Source organism: Topomyia yanbarensis, chromosome 2 (genome assembly GCF_030247195.1).
Source record: "Topomyia yanbarensis strain Yona2022 chromosome 2, ASM3024719v1, whole genome shotgun sequence".
NCBI lineage: Eukaryota > Metazoa > Arthropoda > Insecta > Diptera > Culicidae > Topomyia > Topomyia yanbarensis.
Genome location: NC_080671.1, coordinates 460,643,607 through 460,665,499, shown reverse-complemented (window position 1 = coordinate 460,665,499; position 21,893 = coordinate 460,643,607). Strand labels below are relative to the sequence as shown.

At 39.2% G+C, this 21,893-nt stretch overlaps 2 protein-coding genes across 4 annotated transcripts; both read left to right on the top strand.

Annotated features, from left to right (window-relative positions):
- Nucleotides 1-2,710: 2,710 nt before the first annotated feature.
- On the top strand, nt 2,711-6,291 carry LOC131685982 (zinc finger protein 728-like). Its single transcript, XM_058970044.1, has 2 exons — nt 2,711-2,905; nt 4,421-6,291. Exons 1-2 carry the CDS (start codon nt 2,802-2,804, stop codon nt 6,132-6,134), a joined length of 1,818 nt encoding a protein of 605 aa, XP_058826027.1. The 5' UTR covers nt 2,711-2,801; the 3' UTR covers nt 6,135-6,291.
- Nucleotides 6,292-14,296: 8,005 nt separating this feature from the next.
- On the top strand, nt 14,297-17,549 carry LOC131685991 (zinc finger protein 728-like). Of its 3 annotated transcripts, none has more exons than XM_058970074.1 (2): nt 14,297-14,525; nt 16,003-17,549. In XM_058970074.1, exon 2 carries the CDS (start codon nt 16,070-16,072, stop codon nt 17,438-17,440), a length of 1,371 nt encoding a protein of 456 aa, XP_058826057.1. In that variant the 5' UTR covers nt 14,297-14,525; nt 16,003-16,069; the 3' UTR covers nt 17,441-17,549. The 3 variants fall into 3 exon arrangements, 2 of the variants coding, with proteins under 2 accessions (XP_058826057.1, XP_058826056.1); XM_058970073.1 differs by lacking the exon at nt 14,297-14,525 and adding an exon at nt 15,419-15,831; XR_009304903.1 differs by lacking the exons at nt 14,297-14,525; nt 16,003-17,549 and adding exons at nt 15,696-15,831; nt 15,892-15,981.
- The last annotated feature ends 4,344 nt before the right edge of the window (nt 17,550-21,893 follow it).

Genomic DNA, 21,893 nt, shown 5'->3' with positions numbered 1-21,893 from the left:
GATCGGACTTCCGGTTCCAGATTTAAGGGTTACAGAGTGCGGTCACATAGCAAATTCACATATATACTGGTTCGACGGTAATGTTCAACTGATGTAATACATATTAAAATAGTCCAACAATACTTGAATTTGTGGGTCTAGATCAGTAATGACCTATCAAAGTAGCTTTGACCACATTGGCCACCTAAAACGGTTCTTGATGCTCCGGTGAACTTGCCAGGTTCCAAGTTAATATCACACCTATTTTTCAGTGAATTCTTGACCAATTTTTGCAAACTTGATTTCAAATAAAAGATGCCATATTCCCATGAACTGCTATTGAATGTCATTCAGACCTGACAGGAATTTTCCATATGAACCGATGTAATCGTAATACCACAGAAGTTAAAAATCTATTGTAATGGACATCAAATTACTTCGATTCTGGATCACTGAAGGCCACTAAAAGATTCTTTGAATATATTGTATTAGGCATAAATTTTCTTAACAAATAGATTACTGCGACTAGGCTCAACTGTTTACATTGAGCTCACAAATCAAATAAGATTCATAAGCTGTTTTCAATACGGTTTTGAATAAATATTTCGTTTAGTTTACTTTCTGGAACCTGTTATCTATTGCACGGCAAAAGTTGGGCATGAACTGATAATTGCTCAGGTAATCTTTGCTTGCATTTTTTTATCTGGGACAACCAAACCTGTTGTCGATTACAACTCACTAACCAAACAAAAAAGGAAAACTTCCAAAAACTACTCACCATATAATAATACTTTATGTTAAATCAGATCTCCGATATGGAAATAGGAGTTCCCATGAACTAATGGCGAAAGTTTTCCACTAAAAGTTATATCTATTTTTTTAGTAATAAATCACAATATATATGTAAAAATTTTGGTCGCAATAGCTGACCGTCGCATGTTCTTCGTAAAATACGCAAATTTCCACACAAACCATAACTTAAAATACATTTGACGGCGATAAAACACTAACTTTTTCAGACAGATTTTTTCCACGCTCGCGATGAATAAAAACTACAAGTCCCGACTTTTGCGAATAAATTCTAAGTGTTGTCAGTGAAAAAAAAATACAAGTCCCAGAAAAGAGCTGCGTTATTTTTTAACCCGCCCTTTACATGCAGTAGGCGGACGTTTCATTAGCCATCATGCCTCAGCAGAATGTGGGCTGTGTTTAAAGTGAGCACTTTTTACCCAAAAAATAGGGAACTTTTTTTCAGTGTGGAGATAAAGATGCCACCCACTGAGACGTCCAAAAAATTGTTTCAAAATCGTTCAATACGGGTCCAACGATGGACGTTTGTTGAACGGTTATTTGGACGTCGTCAAAACTGGTCCAACGAACGTCCTTTATTGGACGATTTTGAAACCAACCGTTCTTAGAGGGCACCCAGTCAAAAAGGGCTACCCAGTGAGAAAATTTTCTGGAAGAGACCGCTCTGCTAAATTTCTGTAAGTCTTGGTTTGGCAGCCCCGTCAGATTTCTGCGCGATCCTGTCGGGTTAGTTGAGCTAGGGCGAACTCGGTTTCGCTCGCGTTTTCTGGCAAATTTTTACAAGAACCGAGCAAAACCCTGACATAACTCGGACATAAACTGTGCAAAGATCCTGGCAATTCCTACCTGGTAGAATTTAGCACGAATCGAGCAAAACATCTGACAAAGATGTGGCAGGAAGCGTGCAGAGATCTTGGCCGTACATTTCTGACTGGATTCTGGATAAAAGTGAGCAGCATCGGTTGGTTTAACCGCTTCTGTCAGAAACGGTTGTTGCATTTGAACGAATTCGTTGCCAAAATTTTCGCACAAATCGCGCAAAATGCTCGCAGAAACTCTGCCAGCATCAATTTCGCTTTGCTCAACTTTTGCTAACTTTCTGCTTGCCACGCTGACCGGGTAGTTGCTGGCTAGCGGGGGGCTATTTGTCAACTCAGATGCGCTAATTGCCCTACAATTTTCCAGCAATTCGCTTGCAATTAGGGGGCTATTTTAAATGCAACATTTGGGTGATTTGCCGCCGTCATTTTTTGCCGCTCTACTTGCCCTTAAATCGCCCAGGGAACGCGCCATTTAATCGCTCTTAATTTCCTGATATTAAAATTAAAAATAATTATTATTTCGGATTCATTATCTACTCACATAAATTTATCAGTACACTAGGTAATCACCACCAAATTATAGGAAGAATCGATGGTGAAATTCGTATTGCACTTCAAAACTTACTTGCCGCCAGAAAAGTTGTCTAAAGCGGGCCCTACACGTGCAGAAATATTGACAATAAATCGATTATTGATCAATATATTGATCGTGTAAGAGTATCTTGAAAATATTGATCATGTAGAAATCAAATGGGATTGACGGATTGAAGCAGTCTTGTCAATATTTTTATTGACAATATTCTTGTCCCGTGTAGGGTTCGCTTAAGTGTTGAAATTGCCTTTAAATCGCATTCGCAAATTGCCTGTGCTATTGGCACATAGCACAGGCGAGTTGAGTCAAACGTCAAACTCGCCTGACCATGTTCGTCCGCATTTTTTTGACCGGGCAGTTGCCTGATAAATCGGCTAGAACGGGAACTAGAATACTAACTAGAACCAGCCAGCATTCTGGCTCAAGTTTACTGGATATCTGAAACTGGGAGGTAATTCTGCTACCTATTATTAGGTACTTTTTTTAACCATGTACATTGTCTCATGTATCATGACAAAACGACAGCAATTTAGTTCACGAGTGTCTTCTTCAATGAGCGAGCAATTTGAGTTTGTTTTACGATTCAACATTTTAGTTTCATGGAGCTTGTGAACGGACTTACGACCCCAATTACAACAGAGGAGGAAACTATCGAAGGAACCAACGGTACTGAACACCATGAAGCAACGATTTCACCAAATGGGTATGATATGTTTTTATTTACTACGGCTTGTGTTGAGCATCAACGGAGAATATTTTAAGAGTACTTATTCCAACGGTTCTAAGTTACATTCAGCTCGAAATGAGAAAACGAGGTTAAAGTTTCATGGACCTAAAACAAATTCCTATTTGAAAACAAATGTGTTTTGATGGACCAATTTGTTTTTATACAAGTTTTTTTTTCTTTTTTGTAACTTTATTAGTACTCTATGTATTTATTGCCATCCAAATAGCTTTCTTGACCCGATTCAAAGTCTGTATTAACAGGTTATCAAGAAATTATAAATTGAATAAAATTATAAATTAAATATAGTCTAAGGACTATGCTTTTTAGGTAAATACTATAGAAAAAATGAAGTGTTCAGTGCTAATGTAGTTTTTAACCCCTTTAGCATGATGCGTCCATTTGAATTTTACAAGTTTTCAACGAGGCGCCTCCAGAGATTTACTGTCACTAGTTCAATTTTCATTATTTTGTGATGAAATTTTGAGAAACTATTAACCACCCTCCCACACCCTTCATGACTGGATATACAGAGATTTAAAGTGTTCAATGATATTGATAGCACAAGTCTGGTGGATAAAATTGAGTTTGTTCCAGTACCTGATTCTTGCTCCGGAGCAAAAAACTTACTCCTGTTTACTTTTACACTGAAAAAAATTAACACGTTAACATTATGTGGAAATCTATTGAACTATTTCAATTCACAAACACATGAAATGCACACAGTTGCCATTTGAATATCCATTCCACAGTCTATAGAGAACAGTTGCGCAAAGAGTGAAGTCAAAAAAGCCTACCTATCGAGCACAATTGGAATCCATCTCTGATACCGCTGCAGCAAAGTTGGATTCTAATTTTGCTCGATAGGCAGACTTTTTTCGGTTTCACTTTCTGCACGCTCTTTGCGTACCTTTATACTAGGGCCTTTAATCCATTCGAGTGTGGGAAATATGGTTTTCAAATGAAATTCATGCGAACATGGTGTGAAGAGCACATCAACATCATAAAAAATATCATTGACTAAAATTTCCAAATGAATTACACGTGAATATCACTTTGTTTTACTTATAGACATTACATTGGTAGAAGAATCGGTGAAATCAATTATTTTACATGTAGAAATGCACTACAGGTTTTTCTTGCGAAAATCCTGTGAAAAGTTTGTACTATACAACTCATTAGCATGGTTATAAACATGGATAAATATGTCGTATTCACGTGGAATGTGTTTGAATTTAATTATCACCATATGAAAAACTTTTTAATGGATTTTCATGTGAAATTCAAAGGAAAACCATTACTTTTACTTTTTAACATGAGAACGCACATGAAAGTGATGTTTAATTGCATACGGTTTTATCGTGTCGATTATTTTGAGTGTAAAATAAGGAAGAGCTTTCAAATTGTATATTTCGGAGTACTTCTAGTTTTTCCGGATACTGGAACAACCCTATTGTTTCATGCAAGCAAATATTTATTTTTTCACTTTTTCAGCACTGTTACTAACAGCAGTCTCTCAATACTGTCGGATTCACAGTGGGAGTTTAGGGATCAGATAGACATGTCTTCGAAGCAACGGAAGCAAACCAACAGTGAGCTATGTAGACAAAAATCCCTTCAGAATTATCCCTTGGGGCGAGCTATGTTGACCGACATTGACAAGCGGCCGTACAAATGCGATATATGTGACAAATCATTTAATAAGGAGAGTGTTTTGAACAGACACAGAAAGATTCACAGTAATGAACGACCACATACATGTGAGATATGTGGCAAAGGATTCCTTCGGAAGTCGTATATGAATGAACATATGCTAACTCACACTTTTCACACAAAGAATCACAGTAATGAACAACCGCATAACTGTGAGATATGTGGCAAAGGATTCCTTCACAAGCGTCTTCTTATGCAACATTTGTTAACTCACACTGGCGAGCGGCCGTACATATGCGAGATATGTGGCAAAGGATTCCTTTACAAGTGTCTGCTTGAGCGACATGTGTTAACTCATACTGGCGAGCGGCCGTACAAATGTGATATATGTGACAAATCATTTAATAAGGAGAGTGATTTGAACAGACACAGGAAGATTCACAGTAATGAACGACAGCATAAGTGCGAGATATGTGGCAATGAATTCTTTCATAAGTGTCACCTAAACCGTCATATGGTAACTCACACTGGCGAGCGACCGTATAAATGTGACATATGTGACAAATCATTTAAACATCAGAGTGCACTAACTTTACACACAAAGAACCACAGAAATGAACAACCGCATAAATGTGAGATATGTGGCAAAGGATTCCTTCGAAAGTCGAATATGAAAGCACATATGGTAACTCACACTGGCGAGCGACCGTATAAATGTGACATATGTGACAAATCATTTAAACATGAGCGTGCGCTAACGTTTCACACAAAGAATCACAGTAATGAACAACCGCATAAATGTGAGATATGTGGCAAAGGATTCCTTCACAAGTGCCTGCTTATGCAACATTTGTTAACTCACACTGGCGAGCGGTCGTACAAATGCGAAATATGTGGCAAAGGATTCCTTAACAAGTGCCTGCTTACGCAACATTTGTTAACTCACACTGGCGAGCGGTCGTACAAATGCGAAATGTGTGGCAAAGGATTCCTTTACAAGTGTCTGCTTATGAAACATTTTTCAACTCACACTGACGAGCGGCCGCACAAATGCGAGATATGTGGTAAAAGATTCCATCGGAAGTATTTGCTTATGAAACATATGGTAACTCACACTGGCGCGTGGCCACACAAATGCGAGATATGCGACAAAGGATTCGTGAAGAAGTGGTGTATGAAAGAACATATGGTAACTCACACTGGCGAGCGACCGTATAAATGTGACATATGTGACAAATCATTTAAACATCAGAATACACTAAGTTTACACACAAAGAATCACAGTAATGAACAACCGCATAATTGTGAGGTATGTGGTAAAGGATTCCTTCGGAAGTATCTGCTTATGGAACATATGCTAACTCACACTGGCGCGTGGCCGCACAAATGCGAGATATGCGACAAAGGATTCGTGAAGAAGTCGTGTATGAAAGAACATATGGTAACTCACACTGGCGAGCGACCGTATAAATGTGACATATGTGACAAATCATTTAAACATCAGAATACACTAAGTTTACACACAAAGAATCACAGTAATGAACAACCGCATTAATGTGAGATATGTGGTAAAAGATTCCCTCAGAAGTATCTGCTTGAGCAATATATCTCGCCAATAAACGAAATTTGTTTTTTTTTCGCGTTCAATCATTTATTGTTTCAGTTTCTTTTTACTTTGCTGTGTATTTTTACATTTTAAGTGATACAAAATAAAACTATTTTAATGTAGAATACATTTAAGCTTTCAATATAGGGGTCCCGTTTCAAAATATCGGCTGTGGCGCCGCGTCAGATTTTAAACGTTAATAACTTTTATCATACTTAACGGAATGATTTGATTTTTAGGCCAATTTGTTGAAAATATGTTCCTCTATCCTGTATTAAACTTTGAAGTATGTATAACATCCACTAATAACAAAAAATTTTGTTCTGAAAATTCTTTCGAAAACGACTCGGAAAAGTGAAAATTTTCAGCCCATCCCGCACAGAGCCGTCACTATGGTGGACCAACCGAAAAATAAAATAATGAAAAGTTTATATATATAGGTCCACTATATGTTTGTTCCTATGATTATTCGCATTGGGTTGCTTGACGAGAGCAGTTGGTGGGGGAAAGACAGCATATTTCTTTGGTTAGGCCATTAGAAGCCGGACGGAAAGGAAAGGCTCATGCACGGCACGAGAACAAGCGAGAAAGCGATAGTAGTGCATATTAGCGCGATTATATCAATATCTGTCGGTCGGTTTTTCTCATCATTCGTATTCGTTCAAGCACTAGCAAGCAGCCAGTCCACCGAAGGAAAGCAGTTGGCGATGACGACGGTCGGAAAAAGTGCCCCAGCTACTGGTGACTCATTGCAACCCGATCAGGAACTCGCCCTGCAAGAATTTTGCCCCAACTAAAGGGCAACAGAGTAGGCTATCGTTCCAGCGTCTGGGTCGTGAGATTGTGCAGGACTGCAAAGTCGAGCTACGCTTACAAAGCTCAGTCGTAATGATGCCCCGAGAAGCCAACGATGCCTACTTGGTCGGTTTGTTCGAGGATGCAAAATAGTGCGCCAAGCGCATAACTTTCAGGCCAAATACATTAAACTGGTTCACCGTGTCCGCGGGGAGTGCGTCTGAATTGTGCTCCCGCAATAAAACAATAAGCGGTTCTTTACAGGACCAATTAATTGTGTTCTAATAAGAGTTAAACTGAAATTTACATTTTATGGTGTATAACAAATAATTTTCAGAAAGCTATATAAGAAATACGATGTGTGGAAAGAAAGAAAAAGAATTTCAATTATCCTCTCTCGCTCGTTTTCGTGCACTGCTTTTCCATTCCTTTCTGCTGCTAATACCATCATAACCAAAACGAATGTGCGTATTCTTCCACCATCCCATGGCCAGTGTTGCCACAATTGCATGTCGCTATTACAATTTGAATTATTTTATTGATCCTCTCCAGTATTGATAAAATATAGAACGTGCAAAGTACACTAGTCGCATGCTTTTATTCGAACAATTTGGCAGCCTCCGTTGATTAACTGCATAAATCGATTTGTTTGTGCAGCTCCTTGCTAGTAGCAAACTAAATAGCCTATATCAGCGCTAACAAATAACACAAAAGAATTTAAATTTGTGAAAATCTTTTCCTTCCTTCTTTTCAAAACTGCAACATTCTTTGAAAATATTGTTGGAATGTTGTTATTGAAAAACTGAACATGCAAGTTTGCTAGCACTGGCCACTAGATTGAAGGCGATGGAAAGACAGAATATTCGTTTTGGTTATGCTAGTATTGGTAGCCGAACGGAAAGGAAAGGCACAGGAATTAGGCAATCCATTAGACGTTTGTTTGACAATTCAGCGGTGGGTTCTGTCAACAAGTCTACTCCTGCGAACAGAAAAAACTCGTCCGACAAACAGCTTTGTTAGTCCGATTCGTTTGATGTTGGATCGAGTCAACGATATTGTCGGACGTCGCACCCCTCGGAGTAACGTCAGAATAAGTACACAAGAAATAATCAGCTGATCAGAAACGTCTCATGGATTGCCTAATGGCACGAAAACGAGCGAGAGAGCGATAGTAGTGCTTTCTCGTGTGTTCATATATGAATATTGGTCGGTCGGTTTTTCTCATCATTCGTATTCGTTCAAGCACTAGCAAGCAGGAAGGAAAGCAGTTGGCAATGATGACGGTCCGCAAAAGTGCCCCAGCTACTGGTGGCCCATCGCAACCAACTACCGATCAGGCAGGGGCGGCGAAACACTTTACGCCCGAGTGGGTAGAAAGCATAGGGTGAGGGGTCCATTAGTAAGGATTTTTTTCCCTTTTCGCAATGCACACGCTTACATTACATTCACATTAAATCACGTACGTTTATGCATATGGAATTGTGGTACATCGATGTTTTCAAATGTGTGTAGTGCGAGATACATGCGTTGCACATCTAAATTTTTTGAAATGGTTCAAAATATCGAGTGGGTAGTACTACCCATACTACCCACGCTTTCCGCCGGCCCTGCGATCAGGAACTGTCGCCATGCCAGTATTTCGCCCCAACTAAAGGGCAACGGAGCAACTAATCCGCTGGCTAACATTCCAGCGTCTGGTTCGTAAGGTTGTGTATTACTTCAAAGTCGAGCTACGCTTACAAAACTCAGCCGTAATGAAGCCAGTGATGCCTACTTGGTCGATTTGTTTGAGGATACAAAATAGTGCGCCAAGTACGTAACTTTCTCGCAAAAGAAATCAAACTGGCTCACAGTGTCCGCTGGGAGTGGGCGTAAATTACAATAAAAGCAACGGTTCAGGACCAATCAATTGTGTTCTAGTGAGAGTTAAACTGAAACATTCATTTCAAGATGTGTAACAAATTTTCAACAAGCGACATAATACGTTGTGTGGAAAGAAGTAGCTTGCACACGGAACAAAATTTTAAATTATCCTCTCGCTCGTTTCGTGCACTGCTTTTCCATTCCTTTCTACTGTTACCCGGTCAAACTATTCGGAATTTGATTCGGAATCCTGAATGGATTCAGTATGGATTCCAAATCAAATGCAACAACCGATTCTGAGTCGGAATCGGTTGTTGCATTTGATTTGGAATCCATAATGACTCCATTCAGAAATCCGAACCGGTTCCGGAATGAGTTTAACTGGGTATTATCAGTATTACTACAGAGAACAGACGTCCATCTTCAGCATTCAACTTGTGTAAAATCTCTAACGGTTTCGAAGGTAGTTTGGATATCTAAACCAGGTGTGCTACTGTCGTCATGTTTTTTTGTGGCTGTGTGCGACAGAATCGACAGCGGTTATTCCTCTACCCAGTCAAATTAGTCCGGAACCGATTCGGACTTCCAGCATGAATTCCAGCCCAAATGCGTCAACCGATAGAGTCGGAATCGGTTGTTTTCTTTGAGCTAGATTCCATGCTGAATCCATCCAGGATTTCGAACCGGTTACGGAATCGATTTGACGGATAGTTGGGATAGGTTGGTGTGGCGGCGCTAGTGTTTTTCGTATATTAATTCAAATGTTTACACACGTTTTTAAAATATTTTTGTTCGATCATGGATGTCTGTTCTCTGTGGTATTACCAAAACGAATGTGCGTGTTCCCTCACCATCCCTCTAGTGATCAGTGTTGCCACAGAGAACAGACATCCATGATCGAACAAAAATATTTAAAAAACGTGTGTAAACATTTGAATTAATATACGAAAAACACTAGCGCCGCCACACCAACCTATCCCAACTATCCGTCAAATCGATTCCGGAACCGGTTCGAAATCCTGGATGGATTCAGCATGGAATCTAGCTCAAAGAAAACAACCGATACCGACTCTATCGGTTGACGCATTTGAGCTGGAATTCATGCTGGAAGTCCGAATCGGTTCCGGACTAGTTTGACTGGGTAGAGGAATAACCGCTGTCAATTCTGTCTCACTCAGCCACAAAAAAACATGACGACAGTAGCGCACCTGGTTTAGATATCCAAACTACCTTCGAAACCGTTAGAGATTTTACACAAGTTGAATGCTGAAGTTGGACGTCTGTTCTCTGTGGTGTTGCTTCAATTGCATGTGTTTAAGAGAAATGTTGAAGTCGCATGCTTCTATTCGAGCTTTGTGGCAGCCTCCGTGAACTAACTGCATTAAATGATTTTTTTGTACCAGTGTCTGATTCGTGAGATTGTGTAGGATTTCAAAGTCGAGCTAAGCTTATAAAGTTCAGCCGTAATGGTACCCGAAGAAGCCAGTCTTGTCGTTTTGTTCGAGGCTACAAAACAGTTCGCCAGGCACCCAACTATCATGCCAAATATATCCAACGATCCAGCGCATCACCATCAACACCAACGCCGATACCAAAGGTTCTTTTCAGAACCACCATTATTACCATAGAGAATTATTTGAAAATTTCCCGTTCAAACGTGATTCTGTTGAATATTATTAGATTTAAATTAACGTCTCGAATTGAAATCACGACGCTCCGGTTATGTCACAGACATTACCCACCCATCTTTTTTTATTGTGACCACGACTAACGGTTTAATATAGACACCCCATTTCAATATTTCGGAAGGAACAGAAGGTCGAGTTTGGAAAATTTGTAACTTCCATTGTACTTAACCACAATGTTCGCACTAATGATTCAGAAATATGACCAGGAATCTTCTATTAGATTTGAAGTATGTATAATTTACATGAATAAAGAAAAATTGATTTTCAGGAGTCAATTATTATCTGTTCCGCCATTGGCCAGTACTATGCGACTTCCTCATGCTAACAAACCACCATCATTTTTGTAAAGAATAATTTGAAATATTCCTCGCCCAAATCACCTTTTGTCCGAAAATTCCAATGAGTATCAACATATTTGAAGAACGTTTTCCTTATGTATTCTACATCTCTCCGGTTATGTCGCAGACATTACCCACCCATATTTTTCAGTGTAGTTTAGACATTAGATACAGAACACTAGATTAGGATTGTCGCTGGCATCAGTGGTAGGAACATCATTATTTTGATTCCGGTATATACCTGTCAAATGGGCCCAATAGAAAAAAAACAAAAAAAATCCTCTATCGTCGTTTCATAGCGACTAATCGTTTTTGTGCCTTTTAGCCAGCAAACCAATGGTCATTCTTGGCTGGTGTATTTTCATTAATTGGAATCCACAAATTGTCTAAAGCTGTACTGAATTTTTATAAGTTTTCATTTGTGCGGCATATACCCGGTCAAAAAAAAAATGCGGACGAACATATAGTCAGGCGATTTAAATAGTTTGACGTTTGACTCAACTCGCCTGTGCTAATTTCCCCTAGGAACAAAGGCGATTTGCGATAGCGATTTAAAGGCAATTTCAATACTTAGACAAATTTTCTGGCGGCTAAAATGGACTTGATTGTTTTTTGCGTTTTTAAAACATGGTTCATGTTTGGCTTAAGCATAAATATTTTTTTAATAATTGGCCTGTTCTCGCTTGTATTTTGTTTGTCTAGTGCACTTAATTTAGCCAACGAATGTAGGAAATTGTGGAATCGTGTGTAAGTATAGTGGAGCAAGATATCTGACTTAAAGTCTTAATGAAAGTCAGATTGTGGTAAGTTTTGGTGTGCAATATCAATTTCAAATTGAAGGGCAATTAGCGCATCCGAGTTGGCAAATAGCCCCCCGTTAGCCAGCAACTTGCCCTTTTTGACTGGGTACAAACTCTTTCATTTCATAACAATAACAGTCGAAAATTTACACCGAGATAAATCTTAGCGATTTAGCATTTAAATTGATTTCCAACGAATTTTCATTTAAATGTTTACACAGGTTTTTCGGGAAAGCTTGTTCTAGCTTATATATCTATTCCCTGTGCTAAGACTATGTGAATTTTTTGGGATCAATAAAAGTTTAATAACTTTATTTAGTCCAAAGTTTAGAGTGATTTCCCCCTAGTGTCGCCATGATATTATTTTTATCAACACTTATACTTTTCTTGCATGTTCTCCGAAAGAAGAATGTTGGTTTACTTTGCACGATAGGTAGCCATCTGACTGTTCGATAGGTAGATTTGGCTTCACTCTGGGCGAATCTTCAAACATAACCTTTGGATTCTCGCAAAACAGCGGTGGTGTTAGCGAACGCGAAATATATTTCAGGTTAGAACCGAACCCGGGTTTCAGTTCAGTGGTACATAACCTGGGTTCGAAACTGCTTTCAAACAAACGGTTTGACAGCAGTTAGGTCCGAAACTCAGTTAGTTTCTGCCTCAAGTGAAAACGACATAATAATCATAGCAAAAAACACAGCCACCCGCCTGGTTGATGCTTCTGATCCTGCATTTCATTCGCTCGTCACTTGCCAGCATGTATTGAGGCGATTGGTGTTGGCAAGTGGGGCATCTCGCCTCCCATTAGCTAGCCATCTGAATGACCCACTGAGACGTCCAAAAAATTGTTTCAAAATCGTTCAACGCGGGTCCAACGGTGGACGTTTGTTGAACGGTTATTTGGACGTTGTACAAATTGGTCCAACGAACGTCCTTTATTGGACGATTTTGAAACCAACCGTTCTTAGAGGGTCCCCTCTATCCGTCGTCCATCGTTGGACCCGTGTTGAACGGTTTTGCAACAATTTTTTGGACGTCTTAGTGGGGAGTTTAACTGGGATGTAGAGATAGGGATGCCAGCTACCTCCCAGTTAAACTCATTCCGGAACCGGTTCGGATTTCTTAATGGAGTCATTATGGATTCCAAATCAAATGCAACAACCGATTCCGACTCAGAATCGGTTGTTGCATTTGATTTGGAATCCATAATGACTCCATTCAGGATTCCGAATCAAATTCCGAATGGATTGACCGGGCTGGTGTTTCAGCTCCAGCCCGCTCGGACGTGCCTGGCAGAATTCCCCCCGATAGCCGGCAGCGAAATAAAAAGTCTGGCAGAATTTCTGGGGGTCTGGCTGGCAGAGTGCTGCCCAGCCGGCCGGCTCAAATGCAACAACCGTTTCTGGCAGAATTTTTCGCCATACAGTTATTAACGGTTTTTTCTGTCGGATTTCTGCCAGGCACGCACCGGCAGAACCGGTTTTGTACAGCTTCAGGTTTTGCTTGTATTTTTTCTTATTTTTTTTTTAAATTTGTAAATTTATAATAAAAACATGCCTGGAGACATGAAATCCATATTACTTACCATGTTTGAAACCAAAATCTTTGTTTCTCCCTATTTTGTCATCTGCCAAAACTATATTTCTTGGAAAAATGTAAATATGGCGAAAATGAAACAACGATAAACAAAACAGTATCGGTGAGGCGAATCTGCCTGCCATAACTGGAAGGAGTATAGCTGAATTCTGGCAGCGCCATTTTGATAATCTTGACAGCTGCCGGAATCCTGACGGATTTTTGCAGGCTGCCCGTTTTTCTTCCAAGCGGGAGTGACATAACCAATTCTACACTGATAAAAAATCACACTATAAAACCAAAGAAAATTTAACATCATTTTCAAGTGCACTTGCATGTTGAAAAGCAAATGAAATGATTTCCTTTCGAATTTTACATGAAAATCTTTTGAAAAGAAGTTCATGTGCTATTTCAAATTATATTCATTCTACTTTCACATAAATACGATATGTTTTACCATTGAATTTTGGTTGCCATGCTGTTGAGTCGCATAGCATGAACTTTCCACATGACATTCATGTGAAAAACATCCCAGTTAAGCTCAGCCGGAAATGAACCGGAATTCTGGCTGGTTCCAGCACGTATTCCGGCTCCAGTGACACAACCGATTCTAGTTAGAATCGGTTGTTGCACTGGAGCCGGAATACGAACTGGAACCAGCCAGAATTCCAGTTCATTTCCGGCTGAACTTTACTGGGATATAGTGCATATCCATATGTAAAACAATTGATTTCGCTGATTCTTCTACCTATTAAATCTATAGGTAAAACTAATTGATATTCACGTGTAATTCATTTGAAAATCTTAGTCAATGGTCATATTGTCCACACTCTATTAGATATTCAAATGACAAACGTATCATTTTCATGTAATTTACAATTGAATCAATTCAAGTGTTTTCCACATGATGTTAACGTGTCTAGTTCTTTCAGTGTAATTAGAATCGGTTGTGTCACTGTCACCAGAATACCAACTAAAACCAGCCAGCATTCCGGCTCATTTTCCGACTGAACGTTACTGGATATCTGAAACTAGGAGGTATCTATTATTAGGGACTTTTTTTAACCGTGTGCATTGTCTCGTGTCTAATAACAAAACGACAGCAAATTAGTTCACGAGTGTTTTCTTTGATGAGCGATCAATTTGAGTTTATTTTACGATTCAACATTTTAGTTTCATGCAGCTTGTGAACTGACTTTCGACCCCAATTACGACAGAAGAGGAAACTACCGAAGGAACCAACGGTACTAAATACCGTGAAACAACGATTTCACCAAATGGGTATGCTATGTTTTTATTTACAACGGCTTGTGTGCATCAACGGACAATGTTTTAAGAGTACTTATTCCAAAGGTTCTAAGTGACATTCAGCTCGAAGTGAGAAAACGAGGTTAAAGTTTCATGGACCTGAAATAAATTCTTATTTGAGAATGTTTTGATGGAACAATTTGTTTTTAAACTAGTTTTTTTGTGGCTTATGTATTTATTGCTATCCAAATAGCTTCCTTGGCCTGACTCAAAGTATGTACTACCAGGTTATCGTGCTCAATAAAATTAGAAACTAAATATAATCTAAGGACTTCGATTTTTAGTTAAATAATACAGAAAAAAAACTTATAGGACCTTTTCCATAGGTTTTTGTGTCGAGCCGAAGACGACGCTGAAAATAAGGCATTTTCAGCAAATATAGCACAATGAATATTGATTTTTTTCAAGGTTTTCGACAAAATGAGTACCGGACTACTAATGTTTTCTATTGCTATGGACAAAAAAAATGTGGGAAACTTTAGTTTATATTGACCAACCATTAACTGGAAGTGGTTAAAATCAATGAATGACAAGAATAAATGAGGTTTTCAATTATAATTTGATTTATTTTACTTTCCAAATTCAACTTCAAAAATATGTCGCATGAACAAAAGCAAATAATTTGTTTTATTTTGATGCTTAGAACAGTGTCACTATGTACCTATATATAGTGGGAAAACATAGAATGTAATAAATCTTGCGTCGTTTTTACAAGGTAGTTGCAATTTTGAACGGTTTCAAAAGCGTTGAAATATTTCACGGATTATGTCCTTTCAATTTATAAGGTCTTAACTTTACCTGGGGAATAATCCATTTTCAATACGATTTAAGAACCTCTCTTTGTTTACTTTCTCATTCGATTATTACGACGTCACTATAATGGTTTTCGCATATTTTTCAGTACATGTCGAAAGTCGACGGTTTTAACTAAAATATTGTGCAAAAAGTTTAGCAGTAAATGTGGAAACGACCGAATGAACAGAAGAGCAAGATAGCAAAGAGAATCTCTCATTGATACTTACGAATTAATCTAAATTTCTCCGGGGTTGTGTGAAAAATTTCAAAACGATTGGTCCAGTAGATTTTGAGTTATGATGTACAACGCAAAACAAGCTTTCGGCGAGGCGCCTCTGGAGATTCACTGTCACTCGTTAAATTTTCAGTATTTTGCGATGAAATTTTGAGAAACTATTAACTCCCCCATCCCTTTACGACCAGATATACAGAGATTTAAGGTGTTCAATGATATTGACAGCACAAGTCTGATGGATAAAATTAGGTTTGTTCCAGTACCCGATTCTTATTCTGTAGCAAAAAACCTACTCCTATTTACTTTCAGAAGAATTAAAAGAGCCCTATTTGTATACTCCGGAGTACTTCCAGTTTTTCTGGATACTGGAACAAACCTATTGTTTCATGCGAGCAAATATTTATTTTTCCACTTTTTTAGCACTGATACTAACAGCAGTCTCTCAATACTGTCGAAATCACAGTGGGAGTTTAGGGATCAGATAGACATGTCTTCAAAACAACGGAAACAAACCAACAGTAAGCTATGTGACCAAAAATCCCTTCAGAATTGTCCCCTAGGGCGAGCTGTGTTAACCGACACTAACAAGCGGCCGTACAAATGTGATACGTGTGACAAATTCTTTAATAAGGAGAGTGTTCTGAACAGACACAGAAAAATTCACAGTAATGAACAACCGCATAAATGCGAGATTTGTGGCAAAAGATTCCTTCTCAAGTATCTGCTTATGCAACATGTGTTAACTCACACTGGCGAGCGGCCGTACAAATGCGAGATATGTGGCAAAGGATTTGTTCAAAAGTCATTAATGAAACGACATATGGTAACCCACACTGATGAGCGACCGTATAAATGTGACATATGTGACAAATCATTTAAATATCAGAGTGCGCTAACTTTGCACACAAGGAATCATAGTAATGAACAACCGCATAAATGTGAGATATGTGGTAGAGGATTCCTTCGGAAGTGTCGGCTTGAGCGACATGTGTTAACTCACACTGGCGAGCGGCCACACAAATGCGAGATATGTCGCAAATCATTTACTGAGGAGTATAGTTTGAACGCGCACAGAAAGATTCACAGTAATGAACGACCGCATAAGTGCGAGATATGTGGCAATGAATTCATTTATAAGCATCACCTAAAGCGTCACACGGGAACTCACACTGGTGAGCGGCCGCACAAATGCGAGATTTGTGGCAAAGGATTCGTTGACAAGTCGTGTATGAAAGTTCATATGGTAACTCACTCTAGCGAGCGACCATATAAATGTGACATATGTGACAAAACATTTAAACATCCGAGTGCGCTAACTTTACACACGAAGAAGCACTGTAATGAACAATCGCATAAATGTGAGATATGTGGCATAGGATTCGTTCAAAAGTCATTAATGAAACGACATATGGTAACTCACACTGGCGAGCGACCGTACAAATGTGATATATGTGACAAACCATTTAAACGTCAAAGTAACCTAAATTTGCATACAAAGAATCACAGTAATGAACAATCGCATAAATGTGAGATATGTGGTAAAGGATTCGTTCGGAAGTCTTACCTGGAGCAACATATGGCAACTCACACTGGCGAGCGGCCGCACAAATGCGAGATATGTGGCAAAGGATTCGTGCAGAAGTCGCATATGAATGAACATGTGGTAACTCACACTGGCGAGCGACCGTATAAATGTGATATATGTGACAAACCATTTAAACGTCAAAGTTACCTAAATTTGCACACAAAGCATCACTGTAATGAACAATCGCATAAATGTGAGATATGTGGTAAAGAATTCGTTCAGAAGTATTTGCTTATGCAACATATAATAAATCACACTGGCGAGCGGCCGTAAAAATATGATATATTTGGTAAATGTGGACTTGTTTGAACAGGTACAGAAATATTTACAGTAACGGATATGTAGCTAATCATATACGAACAAAAAATGAATTTATAATAAAATAATGGATTGAATTTAATAATAAAAAACTTGTTTTAATCTACCTAGTGGTGGAATTGCGCCTTTTTCATTTATCAAAACTATGATTCATTAGGGGCCATGCATAAATGACGTAGCATTTTAGGGTGTAGGGGGGTATACCGAATATGGGACGAAGTGTGACGTGGGGGAGGGTAGGGTCAGAAGTTGTACGACGTAGCATTAAGTTTAATTTTTTAAGGGCATCAAAACTTATTGAGTAGAGAAAACAATTTAATGTTCCTCCATTCCCAAGAGAAATAAGTTTAACTTCACACAAGTTACTTTTCACGCGGTTTTTGATGCGGTAAATTTTACGATTCCGGGAATTGCAAGCTCGCAAAAAAACGAAACATTTTGTATGCAGATTTTACTTACTACATTAGTTAGCTTATGTTGCTAACTAGTAGACATTTCTTTTCGGATTCAACCAAACAAAGTTTAGTAATTTAGAGGAAGGTATGCTTCTTAGAATCATTGGCAGCTGCAGGATTTTTAACTGAGAGAATTTCTTTTGATGCTCCATGACATATAAAATTCAAAACCAATCTATAAACACTATATTTGTCATGAAATGGGCTTATTTTGTGCGCGATTTTCTGTTATGAAAACCACTCCCTCTAACTATTTCTAGTTAATATGCTTGTAAAATGTACCGCTTTGTTAATAATTAATTGCTCCAACAGTCTCCCTTCTAAAAATCATTAAGTGCATTGCTATACAAAGAACACACAAAATGACCCGTCCCCCTAATCTTACGAATATTATATTATCCCTCTTGTATATGTATAAGTTAGTTGTAATTTTTTTTTGTTTCATTATATAAAAACAAAATAATATTGAAATGTGTAAACCCCTAGTTTTAAGAAATTCAAAATGTAAAGCAATGAAAAAATGGCACCTTTAAGCTAACGCAAACATGCCTTATCAAATAAACGAATTGAGAAAAAAAACTCACTTGCGAGTGAAAAAAAATACAAACTGCATCACTTTGCTAGTTCATGAGCTGAATCATACACTCCTAATGTTGTTCTACCGAATTCCAGATTTTTTCGCAACTTTTACCGAGTTTTACACATCCGAACACTCAGCTAACAAAGCTTTTACCGAGATCTCAGTAGAAGTGACGTTTGTTTTGCTGAAACTCGGAAATGAAAATCAGTAATTTTACTGACTGTTCAGCTGTGCGGAATTTACCGAGCCGAATTGAGTGTGTAGGTGTCGTATGACTAATTTTAGTTTTGCCGCAAATCGCCAATAATCAAAATAAAAAAGAAAATATTTAAGTGTAATTCAATCACTATGTCGAGTTTTCAACGAAGTAGTGCAGGTGGAATAATGTTTGTCAAGGTATTCGAATTCATAGTCTACAACGGAACCTTTTCCAACAGAAAAAAGAAGTAGCGAATTCAGGAACGATTCTGTTCGCTCCAAAGCATTTCCAGTTTCTCTCGATACCGACAGCCATAATCTGTAGCCGACAGTGCGATTACACGGGTTATGTAACTACCAGGTATCTGCTATGCCGCCATGATTTATATGCCAACATCTAAAACGTCACGTTAGTGTCGATCCACAATAAACAGAATCAATTTCATTCGACACAATTTTGTGATAATCAAATTCGTTTAATTTGTTGGTGCACCATGGTGTTTTTATTATTCACCGACATGTCCAAAACAACACATTTCTTCAATTAGCTATCCAATATTTTCGCTTTTTAACAAATGTCTTAAAATTGAGTCATACCGTACGGGATCTGACTAATGAAAATCGAGCTGCGAGCAAAACAAGCAGAACAATTTGAACTGGCTTAAGCGTTAAGCGAGGGTGAAGGAATCGACCCTAAGTATGATAGGGAAATGGTACCTTCCGTTACTCTGTGACATGTGTATCACACATGTCATCGACCCATGGTCATTCCCAGTAAAATGCACACGTTGCGTCTTGCTGAGCTTACAGAAATATTGCCTTCCCACTGTTACCGGGCTAAACTGTTGCTAAGCTGCATGTAGCGCGTCAGCGTTGATCGTGCGGTCTCTTTCTAATATATCCTCTCTCACGATCAACGTAGCGATCAATGATTGGCTCACAAATACATAATGACTTCAGGTACCTCCAAATTGCATAGGCTAGGATAAGTTATATCTTTGAATAAATATAGTCAACTTTGAACAATGCATGAGCACGCATCGTGCTTTCAATTAATATCACCCTCATATAAGACGAGAGGACCACAACTCCATGAAGTGTGAGTAATTTACATTTGTTGTCACTCTATCACTCAACGTACCGTACTGTGGCTGCTTCTGTTGATGAGCGTCGCAAAGCTGACGAAGCCGACGGGCGAGATCCCCTCGCGGACGTCGACGAAACTGGCCGGATGAAGGCCCCGGTACGATGGTGATTGTAGATAGGCGGACCAGCGGGCGTTGCTGGCTTCGATGCGGCAGGTGTCTTCCCTCCTTGGCGAGCATCGGCGTGACCGCGGCTAACCCCAATGGCCAACACCGAGAGGGGACCTTCCTTTGCGATTAGGGCCTTTGCCCGAGAGTGTGAAGCGATGGCGTGCAGCGCCGTATGATGTACGGTAATCCTTTACGGGTTAGGCGCGGAATCCTCCCGGATTCGCGGGCCGAACCGTGTGCTGGATGTCGGTTTAAATGTAGCTATGAAGCGCTAAGAGGTCCTGGTGAAGAAAGTTGCTAAAGAACATGATCGCTTCGACGTGGTAAAATGCTAAATTAGCTGAACGAACGCAACACTTTTTAAAAACTATCTTCTCGCCCCAAAAGGGGGGGGGGTAGGGTATACTTCACTAGTTAAGTTAAACTTCAGCACACGGACGCATTGAAAGAGACCAGAGTATAAACCTGCTAATTTTGAGATGTATTTCCCTCCAATTGTTATCCGAAAACCATATTTAATTTTCAGTACCGCGTCTCCATAAGGGGTGGTTCACCCACAGTCTATAGAGAACAGTTGCGCAAAGAGTGAAGTCAAAAAACCCTACCTATCGAGCACAATTGGAATCCATCTCTGATACCTCTGCAGCAAAGTTGGATTCTAATTTTGCTCGATAGGTAGACTTTTTTCGGTTTCACTTTCTGCACGCTCTTTGCGTATTTTTATACTAGGGCCTTTAGGTTCACCTACCTAGAAAAACTCATAGTAAGAGAACTGCGGAGAGAAAAACAGCATTTTTGGCAACGTATGCCCGGCATTGTATGGCAACACGTCCAATGTTATAAGGATAGGCAATGTTCGATTGGATTCGTTTTTTGACAGCTAAACGCGAATCCAAACGATCCAAAATGGAGTCTCCGCAGTTCTCTTTCTAGAGTTTTTCTACACCTACCCACTGAAACGATCTGACAGCTTACAGCAGTACGCACCTTTTCACTACCCTGCTACTTGTTGTTGTTTATTTAGTACAAAAACGTGAAGGTTCTCTCTACAGACACTTTATACACAGTGCAAGATGAAGCCCATGCAAAGCTTATGGGAGCTTCCGTGATGCCAGTTTACATTCATGGTTGCTAGTTTAACTGTTTTTCTCTCCGCTAGTCTGTTATATAAACTGTCTGTAACGTTCATCGTCGGACCCGTGTTGAACGATTTTGAAACAATTTTTTGGACGTCTCAGTGGGTAGGTATGAAGCAATGAACTTGAATTTGGGTAACCGTCAGCTATCCAATACGAAGTTCACAGCAACGAAACTCAAATTTTGGGTGATCGCCATCTTCAAATTTCTACTTAATTTTGGGTTGCCCATGTATGAACTTCGCAGTGAGCAATTTTAACCCAAAAAATAGGTAACTTCGATTTTTAGTGTAGAGATAGGGATGCCACTCGGTCATACCATACTAACCCTCTAAGAACGGTTGGTTTCAAAATTGTCCAATGAAGGACGTTCGTTGGACAAATTTGGACAACGTCCAAATAACCGTTCAACGAACGTCCATCGTTGGACCCGTGTTGAACGATTTTGAAACAATTTTTTGGACGTCTCAGTGGGAATGCATTTGGAATTTGATTCGGAATCCTGAATGGAATCAGAATAAATTCCAGCTCAAATGCAACAACCGATTCTGAGTCGGAATCGGTTGCTGCATTTGATTTGGAATCTATACTGACTCCATTCAGAAATCCGAACCGGTTCCGGATAAAGTTTAACCGGGCAGTTGCCTAATAAATCGGCTAGAATCGGTGGTGTCACTGGTGCCAGAATACGAACTAAAACCAGTCAGCATTCCGGCTCATTTTCCGAACGTACTTTACTGGGAGGAGTAATTCTGGTACCTATTATTGGGTACTTTTTTTTAC